This window comes from Argiope bruennichi, chromosome 4 (genome assembly GCF_947563725.1).
Source record: "Argiope bruennichi chromosome 4, qqArgBrue1.1, whole genome shotgun sequence".
Taxonomy (NCBI): domain Eukaryota; kingdom Metazoa; phylum Arthropoda; class Arachnida; order Araneae; family Araneidae; genus Argiope; species Argiope bruennichi.
Window position 1 is genome coordinate 72,531,201 of NC_079154.1, and position 16,869 is coordinate 72,548,069.

Below are 16,869 nucleotides of genomic sequence, written 5' to 3' on the forward strand. Positions count from 1 at the left end.
TTAATCTGCACATTAACGGTTTCCGAGCTTTAACGGTAGCGTATACAAAAACGTTTATATGATGATAGGAATAAGAAAATTGACAAAATACAAGCAGTTTTTGACTCTCTAAAAATATCCCTTATACAGTTCAGATTTAATATAATATATCAAGTGTTAGCCATGACTTTTAAGGTGAAAGACAAGCTTTCAAATATATGTGTTGTATAATTGCACTAATAGTTTCTTATTTCATCAGTTTTTTTTTTCATTTTTCATATCTCCGTTCATAACATTCCTTATTGTTTAATACTGCAATTTCCTGCTTATTAGCCGTGGCGACTTTTAATCCACAGGTGCTACTTTTAGCAATGACAAATAAAGGTTAGCAGATAATCCGCAACGCCGTATAATTCACGAATTATATGGCGAATTATCCGAGGTGGCAGGTTATTAGTGACGATTACGCTGACGATTTTTAACGTTTTTGCATGTTTTTTAACTGATAATCCGCGGATTATACGCAGGAAATTATGGGTACCAATCTCGAAGAAGATTTATATATTTTATATCGCCTGATAATATATTTTTTATACACTCATTTATATTGTAGGGAAAAACTAACAGTGTTTTAAAATCAGGGAACATTTTTAATCATTCGACTTCTTCTAGGCACTTAACTACAAAATTTCAAAAATTTATTAAAAGCATGATTTAAGCAGAAACCGGTTCAATATCGAAAGGAATAAACTTACTTTTCATATTCTGGTCATTAAAAATAGGAGAAAAATTCAGGATGAAATTTTAATAGCATCAATGAAAAAGGATAATTTTTATTATCGGACCGAAAAAACGTTGTTTAAATGTACTTAAAAACATCTTTAAAAAAAATGGATCAAAATGTGACAAAAAATTACGGCAATTAAATTGATATCTTTGAAAAGAGAATATATTGATTTTTTCAAGATGAAGTAAAAACCATTATTACACTGTATTGTTCTCAGTTATTGCAGAGAAACATAGAAATTCCCTTTAGTTTTTAATTAATGATGAAACGTCAGAATGAGAATAACTGCGAAATACCCATTCCTGCCGTACAATATACATCTGTACCAAATCTGGTAGATATAAGTCTAATAAGAAAAGTGAAAATAAGTAAAACTCACATTCTCCTTTACTAGTAATAGTGATAGATTCTAGCCGATTTCGGTAACCAGATAATATGCTCATCTATTAATGGTATTAAATAAATAATATTCGCTTTAAAGTTGGTAATTTACGTAATTCCTTGTACCCGAAAGTATTGTGGTGAAAGCTTATAAGCCAGTTAACAACTACGCTACCCGTGCAGTTGCTTTTGTATCATGATCATGTTACTGGACTGCGAACCACAAGATCCCAGGTTCTATCCTCGCTTATCCCAATTCGCTACTCAAATGGGTACAGACGCATTAGAATCAACAGCTAATACATCATCACTCAACAGCCATATCGTTCATCTCACCGACTCACTGGAGGGAAAGTCTGTAGTGAAAGCTTATAAGCCAGTTAACAGCTACGCTACCCGAGCAATTGCTTTTGTATCATGGTCATGTTACTGGACTGTGAACCACAAGATCCCAGGTTCTATCCTCACTCATCACAATCCGCTACAGTATTAACTGATGTAGACATTGGAAAATAAAGGAAAAGACAATATATAAGAAATGTATTAACATTTGAACTAAATTTTGAAACATGGAGAAAGCTGAATTGTACAGAATGTTCCTTATCTAATGAAGTCAATGATTTGGATCCTTGCATAATTATTAAAAAGAAACTACTTATAAACTAGTAACTATTTATAGGAAATTTGATACGAAATGTCATCAATAAGTGCCTCTGTAAGTATCATTTTCGCATGAAACTAAATGATATTCATTGGAAACCAGCATTTAAAAAAACGAGTGCTCAACTGAGGGCTTTCCGGGAATGGAAAGCATCATGCATTTTCGATAATTACTGAAAAAATCTCGCTAAATTACAAAAAAATTCTTTAATCTCTATAACAAAAAGATAAAGATAAAAGTGTTTCAACGTATGGACATTCTCAAAGTATTTCATACAGTTTATGAAAAATATTATTGAAATAAAATTTCTAATGAGTTTATATTAAAGTTAATGAGTTTATATAAAAATATTAATTTTAAAAAATACATCCATTGAATACAGATCTAATTGAATAAAATGAGAAACGAAATCCTTACCAGAGCCAAATGCTTACAAAGTTTAGCATAAACAGCACTGAACTTCCTTTCATTTATAGCATTCTCAAATATTAAATTGCTAACAAAAGCTAGTCTGTCTTCTGTATATATATTGAGGCCTTTAAGTTGCGCAAGCAGAGTTTCAAACTTCTGAGGTGTCAATTTATTCAATACACTTATAACACTTCTTTTCAGTTTATCCTTTTCCTAAAGAGTAAAAAGGAAAAAAAAATCATTAGCAGTTTTAAAGATATAGAGATATGCAATCAAGAAATGATTAAATATTATTAGATAATATAAAATTTTGATTACAAGTTACCAAATCATGAAGTTTTTTTAGTTTTTAAAAAGATTTAAAAAACATTAAATAAACAAACTTACATTAAGTGGTACCTCAGTTTTATGTAATGGCTTCCAAGGATTTTGGGATTCGTGTAATTCCACTTTTTGATTTGGAACGCTCGTATCTTTTTTTGCCTTTCCTTTCCCTTTTTTCTGTTGTTTGCCAGGATTACGAGGCTACAAAAACGAAATTTAAAAATAAAATGTTACTTTAATCAAGATTAAATTTCATCCACGTTATATTTTTTTAGTACTATCTCTTTCTCACCACCACTCTACTCACCACAAGATGCTAAAGAAGCGTATCCTTATGCAAGGCGGCAATATTAAATCATTGAATTTAGAATATTGAAAGGCAGTTATAATTAAATTTCCATCTTGGAACGTTATTGTTACTAAAAATAAGAACCACTAACCAGAATCACATATTTTACCAGAATATACAAAAAGTCTAGCAAATCATAATAATAATAATAATAATTCTAAAATTGACCGACAGATGGCGCTGTACTCACCACAAGATGCTAATTAAAAACCGCGATCGCAAGAAATATCATAGAAAAGAGAACAGCATTTGATACTATCAGGAAAAGAATATAACCAATTAGTTTCTATTCAAGAAATGTTTAATATATAGTTCATCATTTTCTGCTATGAGTTGAGAACACAAAACAGCGTGCTCTACAATAGATCAAACTTTATCAAGAGTAATGTAGAAAATGTGAAGTTTAATACGGCTTTCCGCAACAACTAAGTTTACAATCGGCACACTGCACTCAGCATTTTTAGATGACCACACAACTAGAAATCAAGAGGGTTTAGATCAGGTAATTGTGGTGGTCAAGTTAACTCTGTCGCATCCAAACTAGAAATTCAACTGCTGCTGCAATATGCCCCATTCTGTATGAAAACTATGCTATCCTGTCAACCGCGCTGTTGAAGTGCTGGAATGAGCTGGTTGTTGAAAAAAAAAAAAAAATTCATAACTTCCCATTGATGGTATAAGACTCGAAGGACCTATTTCCTCGAAACAGAAAGGACCACTTATAGGTACTGCCATATTCCCACACCACGCACTTACCTTTGAAAAATGAAGAGAGAATGGTTGCATTTGAAACTAATTCTCTCTTGCTTATATTCTATGTTTTTGAAGATGGAAATGAACTTCATATATCTACAAAATGCTAGATAGTCTTGTATTGTCCACTAACTTCCGAACAAGAAACTGCAGGGCAAAATATTCTAATATTGGCAGGTCAGAAAGAGCCAATTCTTGAACATGCATAATTTTGTATGGATAACATTGTAGGATGTGTCGTAAAATTTTACGAACTATGCTGACAGGCATATTTAAAGTTTGAACAATTCCTAGAACACAGACCGTTCGCAAAACACTGCTTGAAGCCTTCTGAATTGCTCTAGCTACTTGATCTAATGACTTCGAAGTAACTGGTTCCCACCCTCTGTTAATTTTTATTTCAAACTAACCTTTTATTTTAATTAACAATAATCTTCTTTAAATCTTCGGCGGACATTGGACCAGATCAGCTTTTAATACCATTTGATCACCGGAATTTCCTTCAATAACAACCTTCTCGGATGCAGAGAACATCAGAATCTACCTGTCCCTCACCTTTTATCTAATTTGCAATGTGTGGTACGCATGGCATGCCTTTTATTTAGCATTTTATGACTATAGAGTATAGAGTCATCTATCGGTCAATTTTTAATATTTTTTTCTTTTTTTCGAAAAGAATCTCATTGCTTCATACACATTCAGAAGAAGTATCTGACCATTCTAGCAAACGGCATTTCTTTTAAAGCCTTTTCAAAAACGAACTTTAATTAAAATCACCTTGTATAGCAAAAAAATACTGCAATTTTTTTAAAAAGAAATGTAATAATATTAAAATTCTCCTTGAAAATATGGCAAAACCGTATTAAATCATTGTAAATAGATTCAGAAAGACAGTTTTTTTTTTAATGTCGCGCATAGTTATACCCTTTTTAAATTACAAATAATATGCAATAAATCTATCAGTCTAAGCCAAGTGAAAGTCATCTGGAATTAATGCCGATGCAGAGCGATTAATGAACCTGGTCTATGACAAGTGCCCTTTGAATACTAGGGAAAACTTGGAAGCCCAATATTTCTTCAATGCTGTCAGAAACGAAGACATGATACATAAATGGGCATAAAAAATTTGAAATCAACTTTAATATTTATTATGAAGTATAAGGCTTCGAAAAACTCATCTGAAGATATCCAGATAATCAAGATTAATAGAGATAGAGCACGATGTCAGTGAAGAAAAGAATGATTAATTTGAATCCCTATTAAAAGTGCTGGAAAAATTATTGAATAATTTAAAGCAAGAAGAAAAATGTTCCTCAACGAAACTTGAATATTAATTTGTAGGAAGTGCAATAAAAGGAGACGCTTGCAGAGAAGGAAAAAATAATTATATCAATTCAAGAAAGTTTAGATCATCTTAAAGGAAGAAAGCTGCTTTTTTCTAAACAGTGCTTCTTAAAGACTGAAAACTTCCTTCCTTAGCGGAGCAAAAAATGGTCTCGACTAAGAAGGATCCATTTGTGGTAATCCGTATTTGATGTTAGTAGATACATGTACAAATGTAGCTCTTTTAAAAACAGAGCTAGTCTTGCAGTTGAAGATATGACTTTTTTTTGACGGTCTTGCGCATTTCTTTAGAGTACTACTCCTGGAAAAGTAAAGATACACCGGAAACAGGATGCACCAATTGAATGTGGATTCAAAAAACTCCGATAGAGAATCTAAATTACTGATGTCAACTATCCATACATAATCGGCCAAAAATTCCTTCGAAAACTGTTCAACTTTATCGCAGACCTGGAAAAGAACGAGATCTGGACAGGAGGAAAAAAATCCCTTTGTTTTCAGCCTCTGAACAGCATATCAGAATATCTTAAAAAAAGTGACTGATTTCAAGACAATTCAAGAATACTTGGCATACTTGAAATACGGTATGCCGGCGCAATTCAGGTATGTCGTAATGGATTTTTTCCTTGTCAAGTCTTTCAGGAAGGTGTCCTGGTGACAATCACACTTTCTACAAGGAAGGCACCCCCGTTTGAGATAGATCAGAATACGAATAATAAACCCAAAACTGTGTACAAAGGAATATTTTGTGGGGAAAAAAATCTTAAATGATTGATAACTTTATCTATTTTCTACAAAAAATAAAAAGCAAAAACTAATATCATTTCGAGGCACACACTGGAAAACAATAACCTCAAAGAGCTTAAAGCAAGGAACGAAAATCAAGCATCACTCAATATAAAGATGAAAAACAAAACAAAACAATATCTTAATAGTTCATGCAATTATGATGGAGCAATCTGTTTCAGCTATAATCCAAAGTGATGAAATTAATTGTCCATGAAAATTGGCGAAATTAGTACACTTGTTGAGGTTGAAAGATTCGACAATGATTTATTGGTAAACTTTTTCAAAATGGTGTGGAACGGGATAGATGATCTTTGACGTCATATCTTCAGGTCGCAATCCTTTATATGAAATAAAAATTTTCAAAATAAGTACAATGATTATAACTGGGTTATAACTTATTGGTTTTATCCACCCAATAGACAGTAAGTACACTGTTTTACGATTTCTCTTTAAAATTCTAGGCTATGTAGAGCGGGCGACTGTAAATGATGCATCTAGCTGTCCTGTTTCATATGAACTATCACTTTTTAAAATCGTTTCAGTGATTATGGGTGAAGAATTCCGTCTCGGGGTTTCCCTATATAAAATATACAGTGAAGTGATGTTTTTGAAACTTCCTGAAAAATGAAGGGTGGTAGGGAGAAGGCGATCATCGACGATACATATAGAAAGGACTGATTCATTGTTTTCATAATTATTTTAAATATATCGGCAAAATTGTTCACCCTTCATGTTTATATCCCCAGTAGTACACATATATTTTACAGTTTTGTACGATATTAAACAATATTACTTTATTCAATAATATTCTTATAATATTGAATAAAGTAATATTGGACAATATTATGCTAAATGCGGTCGTACTTGGAAAATTCATTTAAATTCTGAATTTAAACACAGTTAGAAACTGAAAAATCAGAATTTTCGTGGTATATTTTAAATAATACAATAGGCATATTAAGATAAACTTTAAGAAAGATGATTAATAAAAGTTTAAAAGTAAACCAAAAGAAAAAAGAACTTGGAATATAACAACAATTTTCTGAATAAAAATTTCAACAGACAATACTAAAAAAAAATATTTTTAAGATCTGTTTCCTCTGACCATTCATCTTCACCTTTATTAATAACATTATTAATTACATATACCAGTTTAGGCAAAAGTTCAACCCGTGCAAAACTTTGTCTTATCTTTTCAATCACCAATAAATGAAATCTTAACTACACTTGCCATTCTAGGCATAAGTCCACCCCGTGCAAATCCTGACATAAAAGGATCATATGCCCGCATTGGATTATTCATAACTGTTGGAGGTACCCTATTCACTTCAGTGAGTTTTTGTATATGGGCCTATAAAATATATTTAAAATTGAATTATGAAAGAATTAAAAATTAATATTGATACAAAAGAAAGGGAGGAAAAAGCAAAAAGTGCGATTACCTTGTTTTTAATCACATCTAAATTTGGCAAATTGCTAGGTTTGCATAATGACATAGGTTGAGATTGCAGCTGCAACAAAAACTCCCGATCATATTGTTTCTTGCCTTCAGGATTTAGCGGGCTCCACTGATCTAAAATTAAATGTCCAAATGATCATACAATTAATTAAAATGATTGTTAAGGTAAAAAAGAAAAATTAGACTAAAATGCTATTATAACAGTAAAATAATAGTTTTAACTGTTTTACATGCGTAATTAATTAAAACATTATAATTAAATATTTAAAAATATTAATTGCCAATCTCAAATACTTAATTCTGGCAATTTTTTTTCAAAATTGATTAAAAAAACATTAGGATAAAATTCTAGAAACAAATGCTTTTGAGAATAAGAAGCATTCAGGAAACTGTAAATGTATTTTCTCACTTTATATGCTATATATATACCACAAAATATTTTTTTTATCTCAAATAATCAATTCAATACCTCATACAATTTTTGAAATTTTGATCATTTTAACAATGAAAACTAGAAAGAATTATCTTTTACCTTCTTTGTAACTGAATTTTAAAACTATGTTATTTTGCTGCTTTTTAACAATAGTATGAGGTTCCTTGTCCTTGCTACCTGCATTTGATGATTCAAAGGACGTTTTACTAGCCGATTCACTTGGCAATATGCCATTTTGAGGTGTGGTATCCTCAGGCAGTCGAAAAGCATTCAAAATTCTTCTGTTCATTATAGGTACAAGTGATGAATTTCTTTCAGAAACAGGAGTAGAAACAAATGTTGAAGCTACCAATGTAACAGATGGAGGAGGTGAGAACAGAAATACAGTTGCACCCTATCAAAAAATAGATGTTATTTATCTAACATTTTAAAACAAAACTGGCACACAATTTCTATATCAGTTTAATATTATCATATATAAAGTTAGTTCTAGTAATCAATATTTTATAAAAACTATTATAAATCATATGAAACCACATCAATCAAACCTATAAAACTAATCAATTAATCAGCCTCATAAATAATTAACAGAATATTATGAGGCATTCACAAAAAGCAGAAACAAAATAAAATTTCTTTCTAAGAATTGTAATACTAGTTTAAATTTAAAATCAAAATTTTGTACGGTTTTACTTGAAACTTGAAATAAGTAAGAGTTAGGGACTCATAGCAACAATGGCGCCTGTTATCCTAGATGTAGAGAACAAGAAATTTTACCTACAAACAAAACAGTGCGCAGAAAAACAAACTGAAATTTCAGTCCATTAGCAGTTCAAAACAGTTTCGCTGATGCGATTCAGTCATGTTCAAGTTTCTTAAGTTCAAATAATGAGGTACAACAATGCGGAGAGTTCACGCTGCACGGAGTGACGATTAGATAAAAGACCCATTGAGGTCACAACAGAATGCAACCAAGAAGTTTGTAGACATTAAAGAGAAATTTGAGGCTTTGTTAGCATTATTTTTCCCAGAACAATTTTGAAGGAGATATCTTGTTTATCTAATTATAGAGAAGCCCACAGCTTATTCCTATAATAAGTATATTATTGCAAGAAAGAAATATGTGTTCAATATCATTAATACTATTACACTCATGACAAAGGGGATCATTTTGTAGATTAAAACGATTCAAAAGTCCTGGTGTTGTAATTGTTTTGCTGATTATTCTGGCCAAAACAACATCTCCCCTTCAATTTTTGGACGAGGAAGAGAGTGTTTGAATTCTAAGAATGTCTCCTAAGGGGATGAAATATTTGCTGTTTCGATAATTACTGTCTGTGATCTGATGCGTCACTTTTTTTAGGCTTGATATTTTCAGGTGAGATCCATTCAATCCATGGTGTATTTTATGTAACTTCTTTGGCTAAACGATCTACAAGCTCTTTCCAAATTATGTTCGAGTGACCACGTACCCACAGGAAAGATTTTTTTTGTTGTTGTTTAGTTTCGTTTAAGTTTCAAATTTGGAGGTTATACTTTGAATAATTTTTGGCAACTGGACGGAGATATTTTTCAAGGTTGTAAGCGTAGAGTATAACTGTAAGCGTCAGGCATTCTTTTGCAGGAACGACGAAAACATCTAATATTTCAGCAATCGCTAACCTTTTTGTAGTAAAAATGGAACTGACAGGATGAATTCGAAACATTAATTTTTGAATAGACGAATAACCAGCAATTGAAGTGTGTTCGAGTGTTTTGGATGAATCAGTAGCAATAATAAAATGATCAGGAAAGAAGTTTTGAATGCATTCATTAAAATAGTTATTAATTTCAATCAAAGGTAAATTTTATTTTGAAATTTAAAATCCGTAAAGAAAATTTTGAAATAATTAGAATTAGTAGGGTTTTTTTTGGTACTAAATTGAATTTTTCGATTATTATGGGAGTGCTCTCTTAGAGGTGGGGAATGTAAACCATTGTCTATTTGCTTCATGAAAAATTAGGAAATCAGTCGCTTGATTTCTTTTTCAGAAAGAATATTCAGGTTCCATTTTGAGAGACCTAGAGCAATTCTCAGCCTGCTTTAAACTGGATCTCAGAAAACTTGCTAATAAGATGCAACCATAGTAAAATATGATGAAAATGCTGTTATTTGTGATATTAATAATATCTTTAGTTCTGGGGTCATGGTCTTTTGATGCAAATATCTTGACACCATTTATCTTTTTGAGTGCATGATTTCTGAGTTTTAATTCTTTTTAGAAAAATGTATACCAATAAATGTAATCGTTTTATTCCATTTTAAAGGATGTCTCGCGTAAGGGTCACGTGGAGTGCAATTTTTTTCTTGGGCAATTCAACTATTGCACTTTTCCCTGGAGTTGTTTCTAGTTCCAGCAATCGCACTACTTGTATGTGTTGTTCAATGTGTTTTGAATTTTTTGATAATAATTTCCCAGGAATAATGGCTACAGAAAACAAAGATATAATCCACATAGAGAATACATTCAACCCTTTCATCTATGGTTTCATAGAAGTCATGCATAAAGATGACGAATAAAATGGGTGAGAGAACACTGTCCTGAGGTAAGCTTCTGTTCAGTGTTTTGATACTAAAAAGAGAGAGCCTGGAGCGAATCTGGAAAATTCTGGGTTAAAAGAAATTGAACTACCACTTTAAACTTGTTTTCGACCGATTATTTTAAACGATTCATTTTATTTTCTTAGTGTTTGATGCATTTAAAATTAAACATTGTTAATGAATCGATCTGTTCATGATGAATCTGAGAAAATTTTGTTGACAAATTCTTGAGATATTACATAAATTAAGAAAGATTTTCTTTAGTGCCCATAAAGTTTAAACGCTCAGTGACTCTATTATCAGTTATCATATTATTAAAAAAATGCTTTGTTTCAGTAAAAAATATTATTATATTAATTGTAGATTAATCATTTACACTTTAATTTAAAGCATAAATTCTACGAGGGGTAACAGAAAATGAGAGAGATACATATCACGTTATAACTGAAGGCCTTTATAATATTATGAGTGAATTATATGACTATCAAAATTTGAAGCTTTAAAATATTTTGCTGAAGAATCTATTAAAGTTGGAATTGCGTAAAATATTTAATGGTACGGCTGGAGTTTAACCCTCTGCTTGGCGCAATTTTTAAGAATTGCCAACAACGGCCTTGCGAAATGTTCAAAAGCAAAGGACCAGATGTTCAATTATAGTGCATAATAAAGATTGCCTGCTTTGGCGCATTATCGCAACTTGGCGAAGAAGGGGGTTAAACTCCGGTTCAACCTATTTAATTATTAAAATTTAAACGAACATTAAGATTGGCGAACCGGCTGGTCGCCAAAGGCGGCTAGTATTCCCAATAGAGTAAAGATCTTAAAAATATACACATTTTATTTATTACATTTTTTTAGAATTTCAAAAATTTAAATTATTTATTGCTATTCTTCAAATAATTTTTCCAAAATCTTATTATAAAGATTCAGTTATGAAATTCATAAATATTATTTTAAAGAAGTGCTAAAATCAATAGTGGTTATATTAAATAAAAAATCCATTTTGAAATTTTGTGTACCTATTTTATTAATAAAAAAAACATAGAATACAACATTTTAATTTATCTTAAATGATCTTTAAATTTACAGCTATCTAATTAACACCAATAAATTTAATGGGAAAATTTGCCTTTTTTTAACCAATATGATAAAAGCTTTCATATATAAATTGATAATGATCTTTTTAACCATGTATATAATTACATAAATGCTGAAAAACATTGAATGAATGTGAAACATGCATTTTAAACAAATTTCTATCAAATATTCATAGCAGTCCTTAAAAACGTAAAAGATTGTAGCGATTTTTCAAGTAAATCTTTTTTTAGAATGTGTATATTTGCTACCATTTATCAATATCCTTGATTAAAAATAAATTAATTTGCTTTTTAGGCGATATATAGAGTACGTAAAAGAGACGCTGCTTGTAAGGTGTTAGTGTTTATAGTGTTTATATAACCGAACATTAAAAAACAAAGTTAATTTTCCAATCAATCATGAATATACAGTTCAATAAAAAAAAATCTTTCATTTAATTTTTTTAAAAATGATATATAAAAAATTACTTCTTTTGAATCCAGATGTGCGTCCATTTCTTCACCCTTTTTCCTTTCACCTCGCTTATTGCAATCTTTTTTCTTCTTTGTTTTGTTTTTCTTTCCTGAAAAAATAGGTACCAATTTTCTTGAAGCGTATGCTGGTATATTACCGGATGGCCATAAAATAACTTTCCCTGTTTGGTAGCATCAATAGCTAAAACGAATGAGCGAAATGAAATCACATTTCATATACAGACTGTGGTGCGCATAGAAAAATGAATTCCGCAAAAAAAAAAAAAAAAAAAAAGAGTATTAAAAATTGCCGGTAGGATAAATATTGGCGCTGCTGTCACGTACGAACGAGGAAATTTGTATTTCGAAATGGATTATGTAAAATTCCTAGTGAATGCGTGACAGCAGCATCTTGCATTCCTTGTAAAAAGTGAAGAGCAAACGACCTGTTAGCAATTCAGTCTTAATTGTTGTTAGTGATTGACTGTTGATGTGTGCTTAATATGGGCCCTACCTTACCTCAACATGCTTTATTGATAAGACTATTCTACACTAGACAGCGCGTAATGCCGTTTCTGCTCTTAAGCAAACTCGCATGTCTTGAAACAAAACTTAGGATGGGCTGTCATAAACATCGAAACTGATATTTTACACGCAGAGGTGGAGAATGTCACACACCGTATACATTATGTTGTACACAGAGAATGTCAGAATATTCAAAATGCTGTACGGCGTCCAGGGGACCTTCATATTGATGAATAAAATGGTACTAAAAGTTGCCGAGAGGGGAAATATTGGCGCTGAGGTTACGTACGAACGAGGCGCATCGAGATGGATTATGTAAAATTCCTAGTGAGTGCATGACAGAAGCACCATGTATTTCTTGTAAAAAAGGAAGAGCAAACGACCTGTTAACAGCTCGTTCTTGATTATTGATGTGTTCTTGACTGTTGTTCGTGATTGACTGTTGATGCCTGCTCAATATGGGCCCTACCTTACCTCAGTATACTTTACTGGTAAAACTGTTGTATATTAGGCAGTGTAATGTCGTGGCTGCTCTTAAGCGAACCTACATGTATTGAAACAGAACATTAGACGGGTTGTTATGAGCATCGAAACTGACAGTTTACAAAGAGCAGTGGAAAACGCCATACGCAGTATTGATGAATAAAAGATTATTTTCTGTGAGTTTTATGAAATCATTCATAACTGTACTCCCACAGCATAAGTATTTCCCATCATGTAACTTTCTGCACTAATTTTTTTTCTGTGGATTTCACCTTCCTTTGCTTTTCACATCCTGCATATGAAATTATGAAATATGGTTTCATTTCGTTTTTTTTTTGTTTGTTTTTTAGCTACAGATGCCACCAAAACCGGGAAAGTTATTTTATGGCTTTACTTTATGGCGTTACTTTAGAAGATAAGAAAATAGTAATAAATATTTTATTCTTTCGAATTATTAATGAATGCATATTTCAAAAAAAGTCTCATTTATTCTATATAAAGATGAACGAAGTGAAAATATATATTCCTACTTCACTCTTCCTGACAAAGAAAATGAAAATTTTCCTTCAAAAAGGATAGCGCAAATAAGAATTCTCGTAGAAACTTCAGAAGTGAAGTAAAGGTTCACAACCAAAGAATATCTCATTTTCTGATATGAACTCGGTATGTAAAGGATTTTAAAACCTTAAATCTATGAACTAAGCATAAATGGAAAAAAATGTACTTTGTTAAAATAACTCATACTATCCAGTCAATGAAAATTTTTAATTACAATAAGGATGGACAAGCTAAACTGTAAGATCTAGAGTACCCAAACTTGATGCATATATATTTTCGAGAGTGATAAACTGCACCTCGGATCAATTTTTAAAAAATTTAATTGATTAGAATTTATTAAATTAATTTTTAATTAATTAAAAACTGAGTGAAATGTTGGGTTTTCCCGCAGTAACATACAAAAATGTTACAACACTAAATTGATTTGCATATCTGCTGAAATTTTTAAAAAATTATCTTTAAAATGAAACCAATATATAAATTATAATGTATATTGTATATAAATAAATAATATATTCTTTTTTAATATATAAATTAAGTTTTTATTTTTAATCTATTTTTTTAAAAAATATTTTACTCATATTTTGCAACAATTTATTTCACACAAAATAAAAGTAAATTTAATCTGCACGTAACGCGTGCTTAAGAAAAATCAGCTTTTATCAGTGTGTCACCTTCACGTTAACTAAAGTTGAGAATAAAAGATTCTGTTAAATTAATGCAAACTAAACCAAGGAAAGTGTAGTTTTCAAAATGTGTCTATTAGAAATGAAATAAACACGATACTTTCTAGAAAAATAAGTACAAGAAAAGTTACTGTAAAAAGTGTGTGTGTGTGTGTACTGGATGTCCGATGTAATCGAATCCCAATTCCTAATTTCTAAATGGTTAGCATTAGACATATACATGGTCCAGTCACATTAATGTGACCACCTGTCAAAATCTAAAATAACCACTTTTTGCAGATTGGACAGCTGTGAGACGCACTAGAAGAGATTCAATTAGGTTCGTAAAGGTGTTCAATGGGAAGTTGAACCACGCCAACTCCAGTGCCATGGCCAGATGCGCTTGATAAGGTTAGTGAGGATCCATGGTGAAAACAAACCGATCGAGATGGTCCCACAGATTCTCGATTGGGTTTAAGTCCGGGGAATTTGCTCACCAAGGGAGTACGGCAAATTCATCTTGATGCTCTTCGAATCACGCACATACAATGCGAGCTTTATGATACTTCGTATTGTCCTGCTGGTAAATGCCATCATCCTGAGGAAAAACAATTCGCATGTAGGGGTGAACATGGTCCGCAATGATATATGCATACTTGTGTTGATTCATCGTCCCTTCCACAATGGTAAATGCACCCACAGGATACCACGAAAACATTGCCCAAACCATAATGTTCCCTTCTCCAGCTTGGACCCTTCCTGCAATTGTTGCAGGCTGTTTGTTTTCAGACGTTTTATGCCGTATACGCCAATGTCCATCTCTCTGATGGAGCATAAATCGGGATTCATCGGAAAAAGCCATCAGTCTTCATTCTGTGGAAGTTCAGTTGCGGTACTGGCGTGCAAATTCCAGCCTTCGTCGCCTATGGATAGCAGTCATCATAGGTGCATTAACCAGTGTCTGCTGCGGAGACCCATGTGCAGCAACGTTCGCTGAACCGTCGTTGTGGAGACACTGTTGGTAGTCCCTTGGTTCATCTGGGTTGTCAGTTGCTCAACGGTTACACGTCTATTCGCCCAAATGCATCTCCGCAGCATAGTTCATCTCGGCCATCTATGGCCCCTAGTGCACCACATTTGATTCGTCTATGATTTTGGATAGTGCCATTTTGTCATGCACTGTATACTTTTACTACGGCAGCCTGCAAACAGTTTACAAAATTAGCAGTTTCGGAAATACTTCCACCCTTAGCCTGAAAGCCAATGATTATGCCCTTTTGGACGTCTGATAGATCGCCCCGTTTCTGCATGACTGCAAGAACTGAAATGTTTTCCGAATGCTTATAACACACTTTATTTATCCACCAAATTTCCTGATAACACGACCCTTATTTAACATTGACGTCAAAAATTAGCAGTGGTCACATTAATATGACTAGACTGTGTACATCTAATCGAAAAAAAAATGTTCTAAGAATACTGTTTTATGTCGTTTGAGTTAATAACGAATTTTATATTTTTATACAGACCCTCGGTCCTATGAGTCATATTTAGTAAACCAATTTTGAGACATTAACAATTTATATAATAAGAAAGGCTCAATCTATCGCGATTGAGTTATAAAAATTTGAAAATTACTATTTTATAAAAGTGGGCGATTTTAAACCACTCCTTTGACTGTCTCAAAGAAATTACGCTAATTAACTACCGGAATTTCGCAAAGAATGATTAGTCTAAAATTATGAACTTGTTTATTGTCGTGAAATAGCGATATTAAAAAATTCATAACTCGGTTAGATTTTGTCATAGAAGTTAGAAACGTTTATTATTATTATTTAAAAATGGGAGTGTAAAGAAAATATCACTGGGTGTGACTCTTTAGAATCAGAAATTAGTTAGTTAGCAGTTACTGAATATGGTATAAATAATATTTCCACTAAATTAAATAAACACATACCTTCCGTTAATACTTTATCAGGAATTTTAGTACTAACAGCTGATGAAGATTCCAGAATTTCACTATTGTTGGGTTGTACAAGTTCTTCTTTAACAGAAGCAACTATTGGTTGTACCGATTCTTGTATACTATTAGAGCAGTCTGATTCTATTACTGATTTAACATTGTTTGTTTTCTTAATTTCACTAAATACTACGACCTTTTCAACATTAGAAGGAGAATTAAGTTTTTCTGTTTTTGTTGATTCTTCCTTATCAGATATAGATGATTCCACAGGTACCACAAAAACATTTTGTTCTCTATCCTCAGTCTTGGCTTCCAAGTCTACATTTTTAGTGGCACCAGACTCGGATTCAATAATACTATTTGAATCTATATCTTTTCTGTAGTAAGGTCCTCCGATTTCGTCGTTGCATATCAGATTGGTATTTTCAGTGAATTCAACTTCACTTAAATTTTCAATGTTTTGGAGTTCACTTATATTTTCATCAACAAGCTCAACAACAGGAGTTATTGGCATTCTTATTCCTTCATTTTCATGAGAACACAGGGTATCTATCCTCACAGACTCAGGTTGCTTTGATGTGATATCACTACGGCTGTCATTTAGAACTGCAGCAACTTGTGTTGCAAATTGCACACAGATATTCGAGTCTGAATTTTCCTGAAATTAAATAGAAAAAAAAATCGGAAACCTAGTTAATATTCAATTTTACGAAAATATGAAAATTCATATTTTCCAGTATTTTTTTCATATAAGCCAGTCAAAATCTCAAGTTGTAATAACACTAAGTATGTCATTTAGGACATGAACACTTTACGTTTTTAACTGCACACAAATATTTAAACACAAGTTTTCTAAATTCAAATAGAAAAAAAA

The 16,869-nt window shown here is 31.9% G+C and overlaps 1 protein-coding gene across 4 annotated transcripts in view; it reads right to left on the reverse strand.

Moving 5' to 3' along the window:
* The window catches only part of LOC129965760 (eukaryotic translation initiation factor 4 gamma 3-like), a 54,872-nt gene that overhangs the window by 21,629 nt on the left and 16,374 nt on the right, over positions 1–16,869 (reverse strand). For 3 of the 4 annotated variants that reach the window (XM_056079918.1, XM_056079917.1, XM_056079920.1), the window contains 7 exons: positions 15,990–16,653; positions 11,817–11,911; positions 7,770–8,064; positions 7,221–7,351; positions 7,010–7,129; positions 2,607–2,744; positions 2,226–2,432 (listed from right to left, as the gene is read on the reverse strand). In XM_056079918.1, the coding sequence (XP_055935893.1) occupies positions 2,226–2,432; positions 2,607–2,744; positions 7,010–7,129; positions 7,221–7,351; positions 7,770–8,064; positions 11,817–11,911; positions 15,990–16,653 (1,650 nt within the window). The remainder of the gene's footprint in view (positions 1–2,225; positions 2,433–2,606; positions 2,745–7,009; positions 7,130–7,220; positions 7,352–7,769; positions 8,065–11,816; positions 11,912–15,989; positions 16,654–16,869) is intronic. The other variant, XM_056079919.1, reaches the window with a different exon arrangement.